Source organism: Atractosteus spatula, chromosome 14 (genome assembly GCF_055471065.1).
Source record: "Atractosteus spatula isolate fAtrSpa1 chromosome 14, fAtrSpa1.hap1, whole genome shotgun sequence".
NCBI lineage: Eukaryota > Metazoa > Chordata > Actinopteri > Semionotiformes > Lepisosteidae > Atractosteus > Atractosteus spatula.
The window spans coordinates 20,770,743-20,795,664 of record NC_142719.1 but is presented as its reverse complement, the minus strand read 5'-3'; the positions used below and the strand labels follow the sequence as shown (position 1 = coordinate 20,795,664).

At 44.0% G+C, this 24,922-nt stretch overlaps 1 protein-coding gene across 3 annotated transcripts in view; it reads left to right on the top strand.

Annotated features, from left to right (window-relative positions):
* The first annotated feature begins 713 nt into the window (after positions 1-713).
* dnm2a (dynamin 2a) overlaps positions 714-24,922 on the top strand; it is a 93,041-nt gene continuing 68,832 nt past the window's right edge. For all 3 annotated transcript variants that reach the window (XM_088931657.1, XM_088931656.1, XM_088931655.1), the window contains exon 1: positions 714-1,097. In XM_088931657.1, coding sequence (XP_088787783.1) covers positions 937-1,097 — 161 coding nt within the window. In that variant the 5' untranslated portion in view covers positions 714-936. The remainder of the gene's footprint in view (positions 1,098-24,922) is intronic.

Genomic DNA, 24,922 nt, shown 5'->3' with positions numbered 1-24,922 from the left:
CTCAGAGCCCCGCTAACCACTGCGCAATGCTGCCCGTTAAATGTCATTCACCACTATTTATATGAGCAAAAACATGTTATGAAAACAATCAAGTATATTGTCTTGCCAGTAATTTAGAAATGACGCAGGTCCGGCGTTCCTCTTGTCGCTTTGACTAAAGGCACATTCCACCTAAAATAATTTTTTAACAACACAGTTGCTGGGTTATTTGTTTAAAAGTTTGTATCAGGTACAAAAGAATATAAACTCTAAATTTACAGCTGACGGTCATGGTGAAGGGCTCAATAGATGAAATTAAGTATTAATCGCATCAATTTGATATTTTCCATCGACGAGTATGTTTTTATAATTTAATAAAACAGAAGCGAGGCTTCTAGCGTAAAAGAATTATCGAAATATAGCGTCAGATTATTCTTTCTGGGGCAACAGATCGGTTAATCCCACTACATTTGTAAATTTAGAAAGGTTGTGCGTAGCCTCAAAAGCAAACACTCATCGTACTGAAATCTTGGCTGTATTCCTGGGGTAGAAAATATAGTCAAGGGGTAAAATGATTGACGTTCGAGATGGCCAATAGCGATGCCTTTTACAACAGCACCGCCCAAAATTCAAGGCCACGCCCTTACTTACAAGACGAGCAAATAAACTATCCACCAATCGCCAGCCACCTCGAGAAGACGGGCAGGCAAATTCGCCAGTGGTTTTGCTCCTTTTGCTTGACAGGAGGCGGGGTCTCTATCGGCAGCGGAGGTCGGGGTGTCGGCTGACCGGATGAGAGAAGTTTTGTTTCTGTCTGTTGGAGTTCTCTGTGTGTGTGTGTTTGCGCTGCCATTTACGGCTGACTGGTTGAATTATTTTTGATCCCTGTTACCGGAGTTGGTGTGAACATACAGAGTTTCTTTCTTACCAAATAAGTGAGAACCCGAGTGCGCAGCCATGGGGAACCGGGGGATGGAGGAGCTCATTCCCCTGATTAATAAACTTCAGGACGCTTTCAGTTCCATCGGGCAGAGCTGCAACCTCGACTTGCCGCAGATCGCCGTGGTCGGCGGGCAGAGCGCCGGCAAAAGTTCAGTCCTGGAAAACTTTGTCGGCAGGTAAGCCGTTTTTTAAAAAGTCCGTTTCCATTTCAAGTCCAACCAGAATCTGGCGGCTCGGTGGAGCGATTTCCTTGTTTGAAAAAAGGTGTCCGTTTCCCGTTTAGGAGCAAGTGACATTCACAAACAGCGTTTGCGAACCTATCGCCAGGCTGCAGGTGGAAGCGAGGTTATTGCCAGTGAGACAGCGTAAATTACGCTATTGCCGTATCTCGCAGAGTGTGCGGAGCTGTGCGGACTGGGGCTGGGAGGAGGAGAAGAAAGGGTTGTCCGAGGAGTTACGCTGGGGAAAAAGTGCGGAAATCTGTTACACCATGACGTAATTACTAGTGGAAGGACACACAAATACTCGCCCTTCTAGAAGTTTTTTCCCCAGTCATGAGTTATTTTTGTATTATTTTTTTTTAAACTAACATTGTTTCTTTTTACGCCCAGCTGCTCTGTCCCCAGGGGATCCGGATCCCTGATTCTGTCTCCTTTGTTGTCCCGGATACGGGCTTTTTAAAATAACCTTTAATATGCAGCAAACACAGAACCGGCACATATGCTAGAAATTAAACTTTTATAAATGCTAAAACGATTGCGATTTACCGAGAAGTGACTATCGTAGTTTTGCAATAATGAATGAAGACCTCGGGTTGGACGGCTGTTTTTTTTTTCGGACACTTTCAAAAAGCAAGAATGTTGTCTGTCGAAATACTTGTCGAGTCCGTCAAAATGTTTTTCTTTATTCCAAAGGTATTAACATCTAAAGGTGTTGTTTTGGAGTCGGCTTTGTGCATTCGAGTCTCTTTTCCCTTACGTTGCTGAAACTTAATGGTGGTTTTATCAAATATAAGCCGTCTTTTACGATACACCCTTCACGTTTTTAATTATTGAAAACAGTAACCCACCTTTCTGTCTGTCAGTATTAAATACATTTAGATAAACTTCCTAATTAATTATGGTCATACGCAAAGTATACATATCTTACAATATTCATATTTATAAAATGCCACTATATGATAACTAGTTGATTGCCAGACGTGTAGACGGTATGATGATTGCTGATGGCTGAAATAAGCGATTTAACTATCGAACTGGTAGCTTCAAAGGAAGAAGTAAAGGTAAATTCCATCTCAAAAAATAGAAAGGAGAAACGCAGTGTTTGGGCTTTTGTGCCTTCTTCAGGTGTGACACCTTTTTAGCGTGGAATGAACCTTTACTGGTATATAACTTATTACCATAGTCAGACACATCTACTCGACCAAATTCTCCTTTATATGTAAAATAGTCGTTTTTAGATTCGGAACTGGTTGCACCAGTTAAAAAAAATTATTTGCAGCTGACAGGTTTTTTTTAAACGTGGTCCTGCTACCAGTCCAATGGATATTTTCTCCTTGTAGAACCTGTCACCTGTCGCACCTGTGACAAAAGAGTTTTTGAAGCTTTCTGTTCATCCCTCACCTTGAAATTTGAATTTCCTTCAGAAATTTCCTTAAGAGAGGCTGCACTACCCTGATCTTGGCTAGTGACCAAAACTCAATGGTGGTTCATATTTCTTACTGTGAGGTCAAAGCAAATTTTGATGTATTAAAAAAAAAAATCCTAATTGGGCAGCTTCTGTTGTCACAAATTGGCTCCAGTATTTATGTCACAGAGCCTTGTCATGTATCAAAAAGAGGTACAGCCAACATTCTTCAGTTTGTGTTTGTGTAACAGTGGACATCCAAACACAACCACGTGATTGTCCCATAGAATCGGTCACAGTGAATAAGCAGTGCTTAATTGACCACAGCACAGGCTATATTCTACAGAGCTTTAAAAATGTGTATAGAGCTCAGTGATTTTGAACTAAGTCTGAAGAGGAGTAATTGTTTTCATGACTTCTGTCATAATTTCAGCTTGAAAGCTAAAACCATAAGAAGCTTATTTCTGGATGACTTTGAAAAACTTTAGTTTTTTTAGGCAAAATTATCTTTTTGTCTGATTTCGTCTTCCTTAACTGTTTCCAAGTGGAGGAAAAAAACATTTTTCTCTTTTCCATGCATATGTTGTAACTTCTTGGGTGCACCTGCATACTGTTGGACTTCATTTTAGAAAATTGTGGTCAAGGAGTTTTGTTTTGGATGGGAGGAAGGTTAATAATTAGAGGAGGCTGTTCAGCCCATTCTGCCAAATGACTTTTGGTAGTTGGTAGTTAATTGATCCCAGGGACGTGCCCAGCCATTTATCCAAAGAAGCCAGAGTATCGGCTTCAACATCATGGCCGGGGAGCTTGTTCCATACTCTCACAACCCTTTGTGTAAAGAGCTCACATTTAAATGCAGTGAGTTTGAATGGACAACGTGGTGTGCCTGTTGCCTGTATTTTGTTTTCAAAAGTCTAGCTAGACGGTGAGATCTCAAAACATACATCTTGTAAAGGGCTTTATATGTTCAGAAGGGTGTAGGATGAGCTATGGAAATGAGTCCCTGGTCCCAACCTGGGGTGTTTGCATTCTTTGTCTGCAGCTGGAAGTGGACTTAAAGATTTTGCAAACTGGTGCCTGACTCTTGAATACTGAATATCTGCACCATCCTGTCCTCATGATGTACTGGGATTATGAAGTATGCGTTCTTTATTCTTAAGCAGCCATATCACTCTGCAACTCACAACTGGCAACCCACAGAAGCTAAGCAGTTGTGAGCCTGGTCAGTACCTGGATGGGAGACCTCCTGGGAAAAACTAAGGTTGCTGCTGGAAGAGGTGTTAGTGAGGCCAGCAGTGGGTGTTCACCCTGCGGTCCAGGTGGGTCCTTATGCCCCAGTATAGTGATGGGGACACTATACTGTAAACAGGCGGCGTCCTTCAGATGAGGCGTAAAACTGAGGTCCTGACTCTCTGTGGTCATTAAAAATCCCATGGCATTTCTTGAAAAGAGTAGGGGTGTAACCCCGGCGTCCTGGCCAAATTTCCCATTGGCCCTTACCAATCATGGCCTCCTAATAATCCCCATCTATGAGTTTGCTTCATTACTCTCTGCTCTTCTCCCCACTGATAGCTGATGTGTGGTGAGCGTTCTGATGCACTATGGCAGCCGTCGCATCATCCAGGTGGTGGAGGGGAGTCCCCATTACCTGTAAAGCGCTTTGAGTGGAGTGTCCAGAAAAGCGCTATATAAGTGTAAGCAATTATTATTATTAACCCTAGTGGTTAATGTTCAATGCTCAGCTGAAACTGTGTGTCTCAGCTGATAGGGGTTAAACAGCTTACGAAGATCAGGAAATGTGATGTAAAATCTTTCAGGTCCAAGAGGCAGGATAGGATAGGGGAGGAAATTGAAGCTTACTGCTTCTGCGTTGCTTTCCATTAGAAATGCTTGTTTTTTTTTTTTCTCTTGGCCACATATGCGCTGTAAGTGTTACACAGTGCCACCTCATCTTGAGAAGAAGCCAGTCAGGGTTGAAGAACAGCCATCCTCCACAGATTTTGGGAGAAAAAAACAGTGCATTTCCAGAGAAGTATAATGAGGCAGCATTCTAGCAGGATGGGTGGTTGCAGTCCTGGAAAATCCAAGGATATGGGAGATTTACGGAGATCTGATACAATTCCTGGCAAAGCTGTAATTAAGAATGGGTAAATGACAGTGTTTGTCTACAGCAGGCTGGCTGAAGAAACTCCTGGGTTTGCAGCACAGTCTTTCCCCTGCCTGGGCCTGTGTCTGAAGCCTGTCGAAACTGATAGCCTGCATGCAGATCAATCCCGGCTGTGCTATTGTGTGCTGTGCAGGCCTTCATAGCACTTCATTTGCTGTTCAAATGGTGTTGAACCATTGATGTTCAAAGGTCCAAAGCCATGCTGGTAGGACAATTGACTTCTGGGAAAATTGGCCCTGTTTTGAGTGTCTGTCAGTTTGCCCTGTGATGGACTGGCGTCCTGTCCAGGGTGTACACTGCCTTGTGCCTGTTGCTTGCCGGAATAGACTCCAACTGCCCTGCAGCCCTGCCAGGGATGAAGCAGTTAGAAAATGAATAAATAATTACTGTAGAGTCCACTTCTATGTGCAGTAGGGTTGTGCTTTTTTTGCAGCTCTCTTCTGTCTTTTGACTTTATAACATCAGAATCCACACCTGTTGGTGCCTTCTCACATTTTTTAGAATGACACTTGAAGTTTCTAACCCTCCCACTGAGGAAGAGCTAGGGCTCTTGCGGGAAATGAGAGAGCACCCTTAGTCTCCCCTTCTCTAGTACCATACAAAATTAAAGCCAGGATTGGCAAACCTGGCATGCAAATACTTGAAAGCATAAATATGGACCAACAGGAAGCCGGAAGCATTGTAGGCATGCGGATTGTTTCATGTCAGTGACCGATACCTTGTTTCCCAGTTTCCCTGTCTCAAAGGCTCTCCCCCTGTGATCTGCCTCCCGGGTGCTGGATCATGAATGCTCAGTCTTGGCCTGCGTTGTCCGGGAAGTGCGTGGGACTGGGGACGGGCGGAGGGCCAAGCGGTTGTGAGTTGTACGTGACAGCAGTACAATCGGGCATTCTTTCCGTGCACGCGCGTGGCGGATCAGGGGGGGCTTGGAATGCCAAGCATGAAGCTGACACCAGGAGCGCTGGATGTCTCTTGCAGGAAAGGACTTTTTCGAGAGTCTTGATCTGGATTTCCTTGTCAGACCTTTTCCTGGCTGCAGTGGCATCTCTCCAGGGAGCCAGTCTTGGGGAGACCAGGTTGGACAGGCGCTCAGTCTCCTATTGCTGTGCCTGCAGGGGTTTGGCCACAGTCGATGGCTTCATCTCGGGTGAAATTAGCACATGGAGCTTTTATCCATTGCTGGCTGGGCAAAAGCCGGCTGTATTGTTTTCAGGCTTTGGAGACTTTCATTTTATTCTCTGAACCCGATGCTCTCTCCTTTATCCAGGCTGAGCAGTATAGCCCCTGGTTAACTAGTATCTGTTATGATAAGTGTTCATGTGTTGATTGTCAAAGAATTGTCCAGTCTGACTGAGCACTTCTTGCAGTGTTTAAGCATAAAGCCAGCCCAGAGAGTGCATAGCTGCTATCCTTTTTTATCGCCTTACTGGTTCCTTCTAATCCTATTATCCTATTCTGTCTGCTTAGACGTTCTTAGACTAGTGATCCTTACTCCAGGTCTTGGGAGAGTTGCAGGGTCTTCTGGATTAATTGCTTCTGAGCTCTTAATTTAAATCGATTACCAACTAGATGAGTGAATTATCTCTGCTACCTGATCTGCAGCCCTTCAGAAATTCCTCCGCTCTCTTGCAGTGCGTTTTGCTACATAAGATGACTTTTCATGTTTTGTATTCTTATAGCACAGAGCAGTAGTTCTCAGTCCTGGTCCTGGAGGAGCTCTGTGTTCTGATTTATGTTCTAGCAAGTGGTAATTGGCCAGAAACTTATGTGCTTACTTGTTTAGACATTTTTTTCCTGCACTCCTTGACACTTCTGATGTTCCTAATGGGCTAATGAGATGTACAGAGTAGCGGGAAAATTGGATGTTTGTGTGACCCCTTTAGCGCCGCATGTGGTGCTCAGAACAGGACCCAATGAATTATTTTAACCTATCTGATTTGTGAATGTTGCCGAGTGTGATCAAACAGTCCATGTCTGAATCCAGTTCTGCTCTGACTCCCTATGTAGTGCAGAGTTGTTCCCCAGAGCAAGGATATCACAGGAGCTTCAGGGAGAGTTGTGCAGTGCAGGATCCCTTGATTTGTGTTTGGCTGGGACTGCGATGTGAGTCACAGAGGAGCTCAGCATGCTGCAGAGCTGTTAGGCTGTGGTCTAGACTGGGGCTGGGCGTGCCCGTCTCATGTCTGAAAAGGGCTATATCATGCACGATAACAAGTGGGGCTTCGCACCACATGCATGAAGTGGCTTTCTAGATGAGAGATAAATTTGCAGAAGGACAGAGACCGTGAAAGAGCCAGATGTTGGGGCTAGTTAGTATACTCCCTATGCAGTAAAAATAGGTTCGAGAGGACTTTTTCACAACATGCACCAATAATATGTGTTCAGTGTTTCTTTTTTTCTCCTTTCTGATTTTTCTAATGCTTTCAAAGTAAATGTATGCTGTATGGGCAGTTTCTTTGAAATTAGCTTCTGGACTACTTTAAAAAAAAAAAAATTAATGCTGGCCAGCAGAACGATGGCACTGTCCAAGGGGTGAAGTTAGTGTCCACTTTTGTCTGATATGAGACAATGTATCCCTCTTCATAGCCAGTGGCTATCCAGACTCTGCTGTCCCCTGAGCCTGTCTTTATTGCTTGCTTTTATTTCAGCAGAAAGCAGCTCACATATAGGATTTCACATCAGTGCTCATAGCTCGGCCCACAGTCCCGTGTTTTAGATAAGCAGCAGAAAAGGTAGCGAAGTAAGAAAGTATCCATCCATTCTTTCATCCATCCACCCATCCATTTTCTAACTGCTTCTTCCAATTCAGGGTTGCGAGGAGGCTGGAGCCTATCCAGGCAAGTAAGAGGTGCAAGGCAGGATATGCTCTGGATGGTACGCCAGTCCATTGCAGGAAAAGCACAGATACAGACACAGACAGCACACACACAAACACCAGGGCCAGTTTTCCCAGAAGCCAGTTAACTTACCAGCGTGTCTTTAGACTGTGGGAGGAGACTGGAGAACACAGAGGAAACCCCTGTAAAAACGGGGAGAACGTAACTCCACAAAGGTTCTAACCACTGTGCCACAATGCCACCTGAAGTCTGAAATTCATTCGGTTAAGTACACTGCTTTAAGCACTCCAGATTGTATGATCACAGAGTGGAATTTGGCTAGGACACTGGGGTAGCCCATGTCACTTTGTAGTAGGAAGTGCCTTTTCCTTTACCCCAGTGTCTCCAGTCACTGTACAGGCCCATTTGTTTGGAAATCGTGGTCCAGAGGGAAGAGTACCACCTATAGCTGTAGCCTGGTGTTCCCATCCCAGTGCTGCTCAGGCCCAGCTTTGCTTAGCTTCTGGCACTCCAGCTGTTATTTTAATATATTCTCTGCTCCTGTTTGCTCTTCACCTGACATTCATTGGCTCGGGATCCATCCCAGATTCCACTAAGATGACCGTTACATGATCCTGCTGATTAAAGTAAACCACTGTTTCATCTTCTCATCAGATTTTCTTAATGTATCGTGGATAAGGAAAACTGGCTCGTTTTGCCTAGCAGGCTGATGTCAAGGTTTCTTAGCAGAGTGCTCAACAGTGTCCTGATAAAGGAAGGCTTAATTTAAGTTTGCATGTACATCTGTGACAAATGAGAAAAATAAGTATAATATTTTTGAATGGTAAGAATCAGTTACCAGTGCTGGATTGTAGGCCACAGCTTGAAAATCCCGTTGTGTTGGGCTGTTGTGCAGAGGGTATGTCTTGTATTAATGCTTTTACTATTTCAACTTAGCTGTGCGTTCAGCCTCTTCTTAAGTTTTTCCAGTTTTCTACCCAGCAGTCAGCTAGGCGATCTCTTCTCATAGGGGAGACCTGTTCATTCTTCAGAGTTGGCAAAGATCGACCTCCACAGAAGTATTTGCAAAATGCAGAATCCGGAGATGCTGGTGACATGAAAATGCAAATGGTTCCTTGGTTCTTTCGCAAGTGCTCCCTCTCATTGGATGACTGAGCCTTTTTTTTCCCCGACTGCAAAGTTATTTTGAACCTGTTTCTCCTCCAGTGTTTTTATTTTTATCTGATCACTTAAGAGTCTTTATTTATAGCACATTGTATTTTCATGGTAAGCAAGCATTATCTCAGTAGGGTCTGTTAGAAGTGGGCTTGCCTCTTTTCAACCTTTATATTTAGGGCTGAAGAAAGAAGTGATATTTTAGCTTGAAGTGTTTCCCTTGTTCATTATTGCCATTATTATTTTGGCAGATGCTTTATTTCAAAGCCTTTTACATCTGGGCCAAATTATACAGCTGAGTGCTTTACTGGAGCAGTCTGAGTGTAGGGTCTTGTGCAGGGGAACCACAGCAGTGTCCCACCCAGGGCTTGTGCGTTACAAAGCCAAGGGGGCCATTTGGCCCATCTGGCCTGTTCAATAGCTAGTAGCTTATGGATCTAAGGATTTCACAGCCCTTTGGGCAAAGATGTGCCTCCTGTTTTTGCTTTTAAATGCTCTTCTACATAGCTTCCATTCATGTTTCTTTGTTCTGAAGCAACATGAATGGAAGCTATGTGGAAGAGCATTTCTGAGTTGACTTGATTGGTTCCTGAGGAAGAATACATATTCAGTGTGGGACATTTGCTTGAGTCCCAGAACGTATCTGGTTGCTTTTCTCTGGACTGACTCCAGAGGAGCAAAATCTTTTTTGTCACTTGGTGACCTAAATTGTTCACAGTATTTGACATGAGGCCTCTCTGGTGCATTGTACAGTTTTAACACTGCATCTCTTCATTTGAATTCTACTCTTGACCTACCATTTTGTTGGGTTTTTTTATTGCTTTACCCATATTGTCTTGAATATCTAGGCAATTGCCAACATAAACTTACAAGTCTTTTTCTATGTATTTAAACCTTCAGCCTTTTACCTTCAACCCTAGGACCCTGAGTTATAACCTGATGTGTTTCAGCTCTGCAGGAAACAGCATTAAGCAGTCAACTGGCAAAGAAGTGCTCATTCCTCTTTCTCTTGTGTTCTGTGCTTTCTCGGTGGTGTACAGAGCTTTTTATGTGGTGTATTATCTACAGCTGAGCAGCTTTTCTTAGCTTTTCACCGAAGGAAGATGTTACCAAAGACGTATCGCCGTCTGATTCCTAGGATACAGTCAATGCAATCCAACACTAGTCTTGACACGAAAGAGCACAAGAGAGGTTAAGAAAAAAAACCAGTACGCTGCCCATTTTCTTGCTACTGATGTCTTGATGTCCTAGCGTGTGCCTGCAATTGTTCTTTTCATTCATCAGATTGGTTTGGAAAGGCTGGTGTCCTGTGCATGCACATTCAAGATGGCTGTGCCCGGAAGGCCTCTGTCAATGGAACGTAAGAACCGTTACAAGCAAGAGGAGGCTGTTCGTCCTGTCTCATCCAGTTGTTTCTTGAAAGAAGCCAGTGCATTCAGCAATATGGCTGGGTAGCTTGTTCCATGCTTCCACTTCCCTTTGTGTAAAGAAGCGCCACCCTTTCTCTTTCTTTAAATGCACTTCTACCTACATAGTTTCCACTGGTTAATGATTCACTGCTTATTCAGTAGAAATCTGCTGGGAAAACTCACCAGTTACAGGATACCACCTTCACATCAGGGCTGGAGAGAAGTTACTCCAGTGGCTTCACATGACGATTGGGGAACATTGAGTATTGGGGATGGAAGCATATTGCATGGGTTTGTGCAAGGGGGTGTCTGCATTTTATAGGACAACTGAAGTGCAGAGCAAGAGCTCCTTTTTTTGGAATTCCTCAAATAGTTGCACGGTCCTTCCATCTGCCTCCTTTGGGTGATGCTTTCCGGAGCTCTTCTCCAATGGTTGGGTGACGAAATGTTGCATTTTACGATAAAGTGAGGGAACCTATCCAGAAAAGCAGTGCGCTTTACAGTAGCATAACAAGACCAAAATGCCCGCTGGGGCATTGCAGGCTGTGGGATGCAAAGCTGTTTTACAGCTGCTCCAGGCAGGCTTGACTGATCAAACCCGTTTTCCCTCATTAGGACAGGGGCCTGGGTCATCTGCCCCACCTGCAGCAGTGTAGCCTTCTCCCCCTCTCCCTGTAACCAACCCCACCGTAGACCTGAAGATAGGATCCTCTGCGAGTCCTAGGGTGGGGTAGAGGTATGCTGGCAGGCTTTCCAGCTGACCCCAGTCCACCTTGAGACTGGACAGGTCTTACTGAATTGACATAATTTAATTGCGAGCTAAGCAGAATTTCATCATTGGATTGGTCTCTTTTTTTATCCACGAGTTTTTATGGGGGCTGCACGGTGGTACAGTGGTTAGTATTGCTGCCTCACACACTGGGGGCTTGACTTCAATTCCTGGGGTGCTATCTGTTTGGAGTTCTTTCTCCCTGTGTTAGAGTGGATTTCCTCTCTCAGTTCCAAGACAAAATCATAGGTTAATGGTGGCTTCCAGAAGAATTGGCCCTAGTGTGTGTGTCTGTGTTTGTATGTCCTGTGATGGACTGGCTTCCCATCCAAGGCATATCCTGTCTTGTGCCCACTGCATCCTGGGATAGGCTTTGGCTTTCCTGCAACCCTGAATTGGAAAAGTGGTTATTGGAAGTGATATGATGATGAAGTTTCCTCAGTCAGTCCTGCGCTGTCTCGGTGAATTGACGGAGGGCAAAGCCATATTCATAATGCAGGTAACTGCAGACTAAGACCAATAGAATAAATAGAGCAAATGTAAAATAGTCTAGATACCATTACTGCAGACTTGTTTTAATGCTGCCAAGTGGTAGCGATATGCCAAGCAATATTTTCAACTTAACAATTAAGTTGCTATGGATCAGCATAGCAGCAGACCCTCTCTGAAAGAGAAATGGACATTCCCCACTGAGCGACAGGAATTTCAAATCCATTAACCGGGAGATGGGTAGGTCTTTTCTGAGGAAAAACTGTAAAAACTCTTTATACATGACAATCTGCTAATGTTTAAAGACCGGTTCAGTAGCATTCCAGAATTAGGGCATCTAGCATTTATTGTTCCCCACATGACTTATGTCACCAGTCCAAGTGACACTTATCAGTTGACAGCAAGAGAGGCTACCAACCGCTAACTGCTCCCTGTTGAAATCCGAGTGCCTGTGCCGGATGGATTTCTCTAGCGCGTCCAGAGATCCTGACAAAGGCCCGCTTTTTATTGAAAAGGAAATTTCCCTCATTGGCGATTTCTTTGCTCTTCGTGCCTTCAGCCATTTAAAACATTTGTTTTACCATCTGTTTTTTTTTCAGGTGTTGTGCTGTTGGTGCCTGCAACACATTGGTGATCCCACATTTTTAAAAAAACTGCTGGACCAGCGCCAATAATGCAGTTGCTCCTGTGGCATATAAAATGCATATGGGATGCACACACAGGTGTCCATGCCTCTCCAGTGTGTATAGCACCTTTCATCCCTAAGGATCCTACAGCAATTTGCGTATAAGATTGGATCTACTTCAGTCCCCGCACTGAAGTGTAGCTCCCACCTAAAGCTGGATTGCTGTTTGTGCTGTGAATTTCTGCAGGATGTCACACAGTGCTAGATGTGTGCATTGCTCCAGCTTTGGTCACAATCGTAGGAACACCCGTGTTTAAGGACAGACCAATAGTTGCTGAGGTTGTTTGCAGATCCTGTGAGTGACTGTGAGCAGGCATGGTGGATCTGACCTCCGAGACCCCCCGCCTTAGGGAATAGTGATCCAGGCGTGCCTTGTTGATGTGCCCAGGCGAACAATAGAATTATACCCCCTCCCCCCCCAGACTCTGTCCTGCTGCTTTGTTATGCAGAATTAGAGAGAGGCAGAGGATGTGTGCACTGCCCTGGGGGGAAAAGTGTGCTCTCTGATTTCCCTATCCGCTTTCCATCTCTCCCCTCAACTTGTTAGCGCTAACCTAAATAAACCCTTTCAGGAGCAGGCCAGGCGTTCTCCCTAGCGTCACTCAGGGCACAGCTGAAGACATCAGATGCTAACAGCCTGTTGGGCAGGTTGCCTTATCAACTTCCAAATTAGCTTTGCACACCCATCAAATAGAATAGAATCGTTGTGCACTTGAGAAAGCTCATGATTTCTTTTATTTGTGCAGCGATCCCTATGTGATAGGCTCTGTAGCCTCACTTGAGACTAATTGTAACAAGAAATGTAAATGCTTATCTTGGCCAGCACAGGCTCTGTTCTGTTTTCTATTTCCATAATTGTCTTTTGTTTCTAAAAGTGATGCATGTTTAAGTGCTGTACTCGGCATCTTTACCATTTAGTAGGGTGGCGCATGGCATGGTGGTGCAGCGGTCAGCATTGCTGACTCTGTGCTGGGGCCCTGGGTTCGGTTGCAGACCTGGGCTGCTATCTTTGTGGGAGTTTGTATGTTCTCCATGTGTTGTAATGGGTTTCCACTGGGAGCTCTGATTTCCTCCTACAGTTTAAAATCATACTGGTAGGTTAATTGGCTGTGGTGTGAGTGTGTATTTGTCTGTGTGTCTGCCCTGTGATGGACTGATTCCTGTCCAGGGTGCACTCTACTTTGTGCCTGTTGCTTGCTGAGGTAGGCTCCAGACCCCTTGTAATCCTGAGTTGGCTAAAGAGGTTAGAAAATGGATAGGTGGATATAGGGTGGCTTTAGAAGTGTAGTGTTTTGCAGCATTTTTTTTAATACATGCCGGCGAAGTGATCTGGTTTTTACTGGTGAAGGACCTTGTTCCAGAATCTCTCGACTGCTTTTGGTTAACCCTCTGCATGGTGTTGTTCTTACCCTTCATGTTGCCAGTCCTTTCTGGACACTCCACTCAAAGCGCTTTACAGGTAATGAGGACTCCCCTACCACCAATTTGCATCCCCACCTGGATGATGCGACGGCAGCCATAGTGCACCAGAACACTCACCACACATCAGCTATCAGTGGGGAGGAGAGCAGAGTAATGAAGCCAATTCATAGATGAGCTGGAAGACGGCTCCTGTTGTGACGCTCGCTCTGCAGCCTCTCCTGTTCTCTCGTTTCAGCCTCTTGGTGTTTCGAGTTAGATTAAAGCATCTGCTGAATGGCTGCATCTGAATATTGAAGCCCTTTTGGCTGTAACTGGCAGGTATTGGGGCTTGAAATTTGGAGAAAAAAAATGCGGGGCATATAGCGCTGGTTACCTAGCCCTGTTGTTAATCCCTGGCTTCTTTCAAGGAACGGCTAGACAAGATCCTCCAATCAGGTAACCTCTTTACATGAAGGGTGGTGGGAGTGTGGAACAAACTACCCTGCCATACTGTTGAGACTGATGCCTTCATTTCTTTGAAGGAGTGGCTGGGTGAAATCCTTGGATAGATTAAGTACCAAGAACCAAACGAGCTACATGGGTTGACTCCCTCCTCTTGTTTGTAGCCTTTATGATTTCAAAAGCACATTTTCAAATGTCCCAGTTACTTCTTTCCACTACCATTTTGGGGTGACCCATTGTGCATTGGCTCCACTTGCTGCTTGAACTGGCCCAAAGCAGAGGAAGGTGGCGTCATGACTTCCTCCCAGCTGTTGCTCTTTCACCTTCACACTGTTCCATCTATGATACCACAGCTCTGAGCTGGCCAGTCTCTGGGCTCCAGCTCTCACCCTGGGGTCTGAGCAGAGTGCCTTCTGATTTCACGACTGAGGAGCCCAGTGTGCACATCCTTTGCAATATGATGACTTTTGGCCTGTGTAACGTGTCTCTATGCCTCATGTATGGAAATGTATGATTTTATACAGTCAACTTATTTTTTTAATCTTTCCATCATTGTTGTGAGAGGGTAAAAAAAAAGTATTATTAGAGCAGTTGTGGATTACAGTGCTGATTACAGTCTACCTGACTAATAATTACCTCAGTTACACTAGACAGACACTCCAGCAATAGTGATTACCATTCATTTAAACTTTTAAACCTTTCCTCAGGAAACAAAGATGCACAGTTCTGACTTTTGAAAGTAACTAAGGTTGTCCATATTCACCATATTCTGTGCCCTTTTTAAGGAAGTTGTGTGCTTGTTTTACCCACAATGAAGGATCAGAACAGAATTAGAGTGAAGGTTTCACCCTGACTTGGTCTGTTCACTACTGGAGTTATGGGTGTTGTGGCCTTTTCCAGGAATAGGCGGGTTACTAATACTGGATGATTGGAATAGATCGGACATCAATCCATCCAATTTCCAACTGCTTCTTCCAATTCAGGGTCGGAATTGGAGCCTTTGCTGGCAAGCAACGGCCACAACGCAGGATATATCCTAGATAGGATGCCAGTCGATTGCAAGGCACACACAGCCAAATACCACACCATTTTCCCAGAAGTCAGTTAACCTACCAGTATCTCTTTGCACTATGGGAGAACATCCAAACTCCATACGGATAGCACCCCTTGTTCGGAATTGAACTTGGGGCCCCCAGTGCTGTAAGGCAGCAATGCTAACCACTGTACCACTGTGCTACCCATAGATAGGACAACTCAGCTTTTCTTTTTTAAAAGAACAACCGTTGTCCACTAGCACTGAGATATGTTTGGGAATAGATCTCTGTGCATTTTAATCAACACTTTGAAATCCTCTTTCTCTCTCCTTTTTCAGTCCAGCCCCTCAGTGCAAACTCCGTCCCAATACAGTGCACTTCTCCAGACTATCCATAATTCAGGCTCTTGGCTCATCAAATTTTCATTGAGAGAAACCGCATCTGATCTGAATGCTGCTGTCCCTCCTGTGTTTCCCAGCCAAGAGGAGAACATTGCTGTGCTCATTTTATTTCCACCTCATTTTCTTCCTAATTTTTAAGTTACTTTATTTAAATAACATGCAGAGATACCTGGTGAAATGAAAGTGAACCTAAATCTGTTTCAATCCAGTCTTAATCTCATGATTTGCTCGTTTTTTAGTCGTTTTACAATTTGAAATTATTTTCTTCTTTATCAGTTACAGAACTAGATCTGGCACCCAGAGAGCTGAAACCAATGTCTAAATTTGCCATCATAATATTCACTCAGTGATCAAAATTTTAGTAGGCTCTTTGTGGCAGTTATGATGGAAATGACCAAACTGGCTGTATTCCCTGGATCTCCATCCTTTATAAAAGCGTCTGAACAGGTAGTTCAAACCTGTTTGCCCTTACCCATCACAGCTTCAAGTGAAGGCACTCTTGCTAGAGGAATGGCGTAAGGATATTGTGCTGCTTGTTCACATTATGCATCTTTACTTGATTTCTTCCAGTTCTGGAAGTCCTTCCCAAGCTGTGCTCCTGTCTGCCTTGGGTTTTGGACTCTGCTGATGTGTAGACTTCAGTCTTTTCTGTGTTTGTAAAGTGGACTGTTTGGGCGGTGTAACGAGATTCCTTGTTTCCCAGCACAGTCAGAAGGAGTTGTTATTCAGGACATAACTGGAAGAACTTGTTCCCTTTTGTTTTTAGTTTTCTGTCTCGGAATGTGATAGGGTGGGGTAAACACCTGTGATTGCTATCATGTGCGCTGAATTATCTTCATCACACCCATGTGCAGCAGGCAGGTACCCGTTAAGTATGTAATTCTTGGAATGCCATTTGATCTTGTGAGCACGTAGCCAAAGTACAGTCATATGTTGCCAAGGGAACACCCTTTGGGATGCCAGCAAGGAAATCCCTTGTCCAAAATAATCTCCTAATAAATGCATGGCTGATCACTGGAGATAGAATGAAAATTTTAGTTATGGTATGAATTAATACCCAAAATGTGGTCTGTCAAGGGATAATTTAATTACAGATTAAGACAAATCCATAACATAGCTATATATTAAACTACTGTCCTAGCAAACAAAATCCAGTTGTCACAGTGTGGAAAGCTTTCGCATTGATAGTTTCAGTAAACGAGTTTGGCTTTCTTTTGTAAGGGTGGGAGCTGTGGCAGTGATGATGCGGTGAAGGGGGGGCTGTGGCGATGATAACGTGGTGAAGGGGGGGACAGGGAGGACTCAAATCTAAATGACCTGCACTGCTGTGGTGTGTTAACACACTGATAGCCCTATCCTGCACAGCAGGTTCCAACCCAGTGCTTCATGCTGTTCCAGTTAAGGTGACGGTAGATTGTTATAAGTCACTTGGAGTGCAGTGTCTAAAGAGGGGGTTGTTTGCTAGGTCTTAAAACAGGGTAGCAGAGCTTTGTCCCTCTGCACAGTATTACTGCCACATTACCTCATCCACTCAGATCACACAGACTGATCTGAGCAGATTGGGGCTGGTCAGTATTGGGATAGGAAATCTAGAAATTTAAAGTTGATGTTGTAGGTGTTACTGGTGAATCAGTGGGTGGAGCTCTTCCACCTGGAAAAAAAATCTAAAATTGTATGGAGCTCCCATCTTTCCGATAAGATGTTAAACCCATCTCGCTCTGCCATTAAGATCCCAAGGCAGTTGGTGAAAGAGCACGGCTGTTAACTCCTGGCTAAATTACACTTTGCTCTCGCAAAATCTGACCTCCCTACAGTTCCCTCTCAGGTTAAACAGATGAGGCAGGTTCTCACTTTCCCCGCTGATCTGCGGCGCAATGGGCATGTGGGTGCTGAACGGTAGTGGTGGCAAAAGTGGGTTCCCTCTTGCATTGAAAGTGCTGTAAGATTCTTTGAGATGAAAGGCGCTGCGTGGACATGTTAACTGTAAGCTCCTTAGTTTGCGAAATGCTTGTGGTGATGATGTACCTGGAATGGAAATAAAGCGTGGTGGGGAGGAGATTCCTCCAGGAATCTGGGCGCCAGTGGAGCTCGAGTGCCAGGGACTGCTGGCACATCTGGTTTGCAGGTGCATCCTGGGAAGCCCGCATGTTGTTTCCAGTGCCCAACTGGGCTACACAGCAGTGCGGCTGCTCCCCATGCAGATCAGAGCCAGTCAGGTCTGCTTTTCATGATCATTTCTTTTGGTTGATCCATAAGAAAGAAGGAGGGGGCTTGTTGTAAAAAGTGTCTTGGCTAATTGTGTGCCAGTAACATCTCAGGTGTGTTTGCATGTTTTTTTCCACACAACGGTTGTAATAATGTTGGTGTGACTGTGGGTGGCATACAAGCATGCTGCTACAGAAGCCTGCCCCTGCCCCTCATCTGACAGTCCTAGAGCAGCTAAAAGTGAAAGCAGATTGCGGTTCTTTCTGGCCTCCCAATTAAGGAAATTATTGAGCAATACTGTGGAGCAAATGCACACAGATCGAACTCGGCGCAGAAGGACCAGACAGGACCCCTCCCGCGCTGAGCTTGGTGAGTCACAGTTGAGCCTAGTGCCATGCAGCCGGAGGCAGGGTTGATCGTTGAGACTGCGACGTTCTGTACAGGCTGCCATCTCCCCAGTTCCATAGATCCGATTACTGCTCCCCGGAACACTGGGAATCCTACTCTCTGGAACACTTTTAATAAGTCAGAAGCCTCAGCTGCAGCTTAATTAGTGTCTTTGTTTAAAGACCTCTTGGGTCATTTTACTCTTTGGATTGCCGATGGAGCTGTTTTTTGTCCAATAGTCACAAGGGCAGTAATTAATGGTGTATAAATTAGACTACATTATCTGGGGTATGTCCAAAACTTTCAGTGTAGCAACATTAAATAACAAACAGTAAGCTCACTACTGGCTTGATTACTTGAATGTTCAATTTCATAAATTATGTTGGGTTTCATGCTCCTTGCTGTAGATGTTTAGGATTGTGGAACTGATACTTAACCAATGGAGTTTCTGTCTCACTGGTGAAATACTTGTTTGGCCATCAGGTTTAACAAGTCAGGGGCTGCAGGCAATGAGTGCAATGCTTATCCAGGCCGTGCTTCTAACATCAACATTTTTTTTTCCCATTTCCATAACCTCTTTGATCACGCATTCAAGGATCTCCAGTGTGCTTTGAACCAGCCAGTCAGGCTTTGAAAGCTCAGGATGTGCCACAGGCAGTAGACCTGAACCTGAAAGACTGAAGACTTTAAGGAAGGTCACATTATTATTGATGTGCTGTGGGTGTGGCCATGAGATCTGTCAAGTCCCCAGTGTAGAATAAGTTTTGTTTTTTTTCCATTTTTGAGATCTGTTTCAGATACCCTTGCTGACCATCAGGAAGCCCGGGATCATGCTCCAGTGTTGTACAAACAATTTCTGTGTCACACACGCACACGCACGGGCACATACGGTTTTGATCTCCATGCACAGATGCATGTTTTCTTGGGCGGTCATGCTGTATATTCACAGGGGAAATCTGAACACTGTAGGTGATATTAATGGGAAGCAGATGTTGGGGTGTGCCAAACTAGGCTGACATCTCCCTCCACACTGTGGCTAACCTAATTAAGATACTTGTTAGGATTAGGAAACTGCAGAAGTGAAACTGAACAAGAGCTGGACGTGGAAGCGGTGCCTTGTGGAGGCACATACCCTAACTGGCTGGGGGTGTTACTCTCAGTTTCTCCATCTTTACATTATTCTGATGCCTCAATATACTGCAGACAAAAGCAGTTGTAATTAAGGCGGTCCCTGACCTTTTTTGCATGGCAAATGAGCTCCTTTTAAACGGGTGCAGTATGTTAACATGCAAGTAACAAGGATGTGCATTGTAATGTCCTTGTCACAGGGAACTGAGAGCCCAGAGAAGACCGAAGTAATGTTCAGTTCACATCACTGTTGTCTTGATGAAGCCATAGACACTGAGCTACAGTATACAGGCAGTCCCTGGCATAGTTAATACTGGGTTGCTTAATTTGACCCACCGTAAAAAGAAATTTAGATTTGCACTAATTGCAATGGATATGTATGCAGAACTACATGTACTTAGTCACCTAGTGCTTCTTTGCATAACTTCCACTCTAGTCTTTTTTATAAATAAATCTTAAATTTACTTTAATCTTTGAATGTTTTTTCCTTTCTCATGTGGAATACAGTGTATTGAACATATTTCAAAGTAAATTTGTGTGAGCAAAGCAGAGCATAGAGTAGGATGAGATCCTTCTACTGTCAAAGCTTAAAATGTCTCAAGATATGTAATGTGATCACTTAGTAAAAACAATGCGTTTACATTTAAATATATAAATATAATAAGATTAGACATTAATAAGTAGACCTCTATGTTAACTTGTATAGCATACGTACTTAAGGCTCAAGAATGAATCCGACTTGAGTAAAATGTGCCCAGATCCAAACTTTTACATGGGTCTAAATAGTATAGGCTGCAAGTTTAAAAACAACTTTGCAGGTTTTGAAAGTGAAAGTTTGCGTTCACAGCCAGTAAATGGCGTTCATAACCATAATTTTTAATGAAATATTAAGCTGTAAATTCTTGAGCTTTGTAATAAAAAGCTGGTTGTATCTTGAATACCCGCCCTGGATTTTCCTCCAGAACAATGTTTTTGTAGGTGCTCCATGTGGACAGAATCCTGGGAGCTGCTTGCTTCCCATTCTAGGGCATCATTCTCTCCCCTTGCATTGCATTCTGCAGCGGAGAGTTGGCTTTAGGATCTGGGGACCCCTGGAGACCAGATTGTCCTGTTTCTCCGCGTGCTCTCGCATTTTTATTTAAATCGCCAAGCTTAGTAGCTTTCATGTAGCAGTTGCCACAGTTTATGGTAACTTGTTTCTTTTGAAGGAAGCAAATGATTGACATTTAGGGGAAATGAACATTTTTAATGGGAAGCTCCTTTCAATATTATATGCATGCTCCAGCACTTTATCAGTTAGCCTGTTGTTACCGGTTCAAGAAATTGTGTAAAACAGGCAGAGGTGTGATTTAATCCTGATTGTTGCACCATGGTTTAATGTTGGTTCTGAACCTTCATCTGGGGTGAGAACTTTCATTTCACTATGCTTTAGTGAATTTTATACAGTACATGGGGTGATGGAAGATTTTCCAGGATCTTATGTCCAACTTGCATAAGTGTCAATGGACGACAGAGGACTAGAAAAAAAACTAAATTTATAAATCTTCATTTTAATGGACCTGATTTAACAGGATAGAATGTGCTAAATGGCAATTCTGTCTGTAAAATCAGAAATACTGACCTTTCCCTGCAAAAAGTATGAAATGCACAGATAATAAAACAAGGTGGAAATAAATATTCAATTTTCTTTAAAATTCAGGAATATATGTGGTACTCTACAGGGGGTAGGGAAGGACATTTGCTTATAATCTGTCTGTTTCTCATATGCTTTAGTGAATTTTATACAGTACATGAAATAAAGAGCTTGTATATTTGTGATAATCCACAATATTTATTTAGTGTATTGATAGCAATAAAAACAATTTGTGATTTAATAGGTACCCCCTTCCCCTTTATTTTGAAATAATAGAAAGTGTTTCACGTGAAAAGTGATGGTTAAACCATCATTCCTCTGAGTTCTGGGACAGCATGGCGGCGGGGGAGAATGAAATTTTGAATGTCTCTATCCCTGGAAATATGGCTGCCACAAGAAGTGTTGCACGCACTTTTTGTTTTTTACCTGCAGGGAAAGCACAGTGTGTTTCTAGAAACTGGGCTGCATAATTGACAAGGCGTGTAACCTTAGCTCTGCCATGCCACTGCTCGAGCCTGTTCCATCATTTACAAGGCCATGAATAATGAAGAAGTTCAAGAGGGGAACGCAGTCGGCGTGCATGGCCTGCAAAGAAACAAGTAGAGGCTCAGACCACTGTGTTTCAGCTGTTGTGTCTCTTCAGGTGTGAGGGAGAGAGAGCAAGTTGTCACAAGAGGAAGGACAGTGGAGGTGAGTGGGCACACAGGTCTGTCTACATGAAGGAGGATCTGGAGGAGAGGTCTGAAAAGTGGAAATCTATAAACCTCCCTTTGCCTGTGGGCCCATTCCTGCCTAGGCTGTCCTTTCTCTTGCACTTCTCCAGTTGAGCACACAGAGTAGCAGGCCTCTAACGCTAGCCCTGGACAAAGTGCGTCGCCGGCGTTGGAAGGGAAGAGCGGGCTGTCTGCAGACAACAACAGAGCCCCAGATGTTGCCAGAGGTGCTGACACTTTGAGATCTCAGGGGGGGATGAGGCTGTGCTTTAAGCCTAGTAGCTGCAGCTGCTGCCTCTGCGCTGACTGCAGGTTCTGCTTCTGCTTCTGAAAAACAGCCAGACCCAGCTAATAACTTTCCTTACGACAAATGTTTTTATTAACCCATTCTTACAATGTATTTTCCATTTTTTGGTAGCCCTTTAGGCGTATTTTCAGACCTTATAAATTAGCTTTGCCTTGAGCAACATCACTCACACACTTATTTTGTCCTAAGTGTGTTTTTCACATCTTGGCTTGCAAATTATGGCTCCGTGCCTGCAAGCTCCTGGGGTGCCACAGGAGGCGCTGTAACACAGTGATCCCTACCAGACTAATTCCTCTCTACTCTTGTTGAATACTGGTCACTATAACCTAGTGTTCTGACCCAGGCTGGAACCTGTGCTCATGGAGTTCAAAAGTATCTGGGGAATTTTTCTCTCAAAACCTTGTCATCAGCATATTAAACGATTTCTGCACATGGGAGGGCACATCTTGTGGGCAGACCCTTCCATACTTTCAGAAACCAGGCAGTTTGCCTCACAAAAAGAGCCTTCATGAAGGTGATAAAATTGATGTCCACTTTGAATTGGAAGGTGTAGGTTGTTTGTGCAGGAAACAAGCCTATTCAGGGCTCCTGAGCTGAATACTTTGTGTTGGGAGCTTTGTCTTGTTTCATCGGAGTGGATTTGTTGGCCAGGTCTGCACTGGCACAGCACTTCACCTGGGTTCTGTGTAACTACTGGGCGACTGAGTCACAGCAAAAATAGCAAAGTCTTAGCAGGCAACTACTGAGGCTTTGATACATCTGAATGTTTTTCCAAGCTCCAGGGAGATCTGATTGGCAGACCGCTGTTTGGGTCTCAAGCTTCTGATCAGGTCTCTAAAACGCAGCATGCTGAACTGTAGGGAATGCCGATCCTTTAAACTGCAGACAGACCGCTTGGAATAAGAGAGTCAGTTCTGCATCTCTGTCTCCTTTGGCCTGGTGGAGTAATGCTAGAATCAGTTAGATTTTCAAAATGAGGGTTTCGGTGGTGTCCAGCGCTGGCTGATGCACTCTTGAGTGCCGTGTCCTGCTTCTTGTGACGTTAACATGTCCGAGAGTTTTTGAAAGGTATGTCATTTTCTCCTTTGTCACAGTGGAGAATGCTACCTGTTACCACAAAGGAGGATAATAACTAGTTGACAAAACATCATCACTTTATTAACCCTTTACAATTTTTTGCATTTGGAATTTGTCTTTTCGCGTACCCCAGCTTGCTTCCATGAGACACACAGACACACAGATAGGGAGAGAGCCTGGGGTCAGAGCGCAGGGTCTGCCATTGTATAGCGCCCCCGGAGCAGTTGGGGTTAAGGGCCTTGCTCAGGGGCCCAACGGAGTAGGATTCCTCTGCCTGCTTGTGGGATTTGAACCGGCAACCTTCCAGCCACAGGCGCAGATCCTTAGCCACAGAGCCACCACTCTGCCCAAAAAAGTACAATAGGAGATTGTGTTGCTGTTATCTTACTGTAAAAATACTCTAGGTATCCCACCACTAGCAAGTAGTCCATCTAGTGCCTGTTTAGCTTCAGTAATCATCCAAAGTCTTTTTGCGATGGCTTTTCACATGCATGGCTATCTGTGACTGGAAAAAAAAGTCCCCAAATTTTGAATCTGTTCAAATACCTCTGATTTGTTGTTCCACGACCATTTGGGAAAAACAAGCATAGTAGGTGCATTTTGCCAGATGAAGTTGTAAATTGCATGTGCTATTAACATATCGGGCTGCTGTTGAGATGATATATATTTTTAACATATGGATCTTTTTTTCTGTATTCCTGTAATTAACATGCATGACCTACTTGTAGTTTAAGAACTATAGACATAATTTAACATAATGTAGGAACTTTTCCTCTGCTGAAGAAGGGGTTGGCTTGTCCTGCAGGAAGTTCTGCTGATACATGTTGATGACTTCCTGTTTTTCATTTAGAACTTATAAACATTCACAAAGAAGCCAAGCCTGTTTTGACCCTGATTTGACCCAGTTATACATGCTCATGTAATCTTCCAGGGTATTGAGAGTATACACGGGTACATATTACAAACATTTGTTGAAAGTTTTTTTGAAGTAAATAAGCTAGTAAACAAAAAGTTATCCAAGTTATTTTTCAAAAAAAAAATGCAAAAAAAAATCCACAGCTTTTAAAATCTGAAATAGCTCAAACTGGCGGGCAAAGGGGGGGATGGGGTTTCAGGCCCACATTCTGGGATTGTGAATAACACATCTGTGCCCCTTTGGGTGATGTCCTGTAGACTTTTTGGAAAAGGCTAGCTCCTGTACAGCCCATGCCAGGAGGAAAAGAGGCCCATTAAGAGTTGATCGCGCCATCAGATAAGCTTGTCTACTCTGTCCAAGTCCAAATTTTTGAGAAGCAGGTGATATTAAGAAACTTCTACCTTAAGCCTAAGCTTACATCACTTTTCGTTTTTAATTGCCAACCCCTGTTCCTCATGCTTTCCTGACGGTCTGCATGTGTTTGCCACCTTCATATGCAATTTTTTATAGTACACCCGCTGTATAATGCATCTTGTTACAGAGCAAGCATTAACAAACCACACGAAAGCTGCAGAATCTAGTGAATAAGTGGGTGGCAGAACGCTTTTGTGAATACCCCTCGACTGTACTTTGTAAAATGGGCATTTGTCTAGGACATGTTTAAATTCCATTTAGAGGTGTGAAAGGGGATTGCACTGGCATTTTAACTGCATTTTCTTAAACAAAAATATCTAATCTAGATGGACGGAGCTCCAGTAATAGGGCTTGCGAGTTGGAGAATGAGATCTGTCTTGGCAGCAGCATCACTGCTTACTGCTATCGGGAGGCCTGGCTGTTTTGCACTGTAAGTGTTCAGGCCTACAGAGCTGACTGCGAGGAAAGTTTAAATGAGACTCTGAATGGGAGGGCAGAGGGGACTGTGTCTGGTCTCGTCGGCTTGTTTGTAGAGCTCCAGACTGCCCGGCTGAACCTCTTCACAGACTGCCGGTTTGAGCGGAGAATCTGGGGACAGCTCCTTTTGTATTTTTTTTTTTCACTTCAACAACACCACTGTGAAAGAAAACGGAATAGGCAGTCTAATCTATCGCCATCAGCTCATCTGCTTTGCTTACTGGCCTTTGGCTTTTTCCAAACACAACCCCAGGTTCCAGCATCTCTGCTGTGATTGTTCTAGCCAGGCTTGTTTATTTAATCACGGTG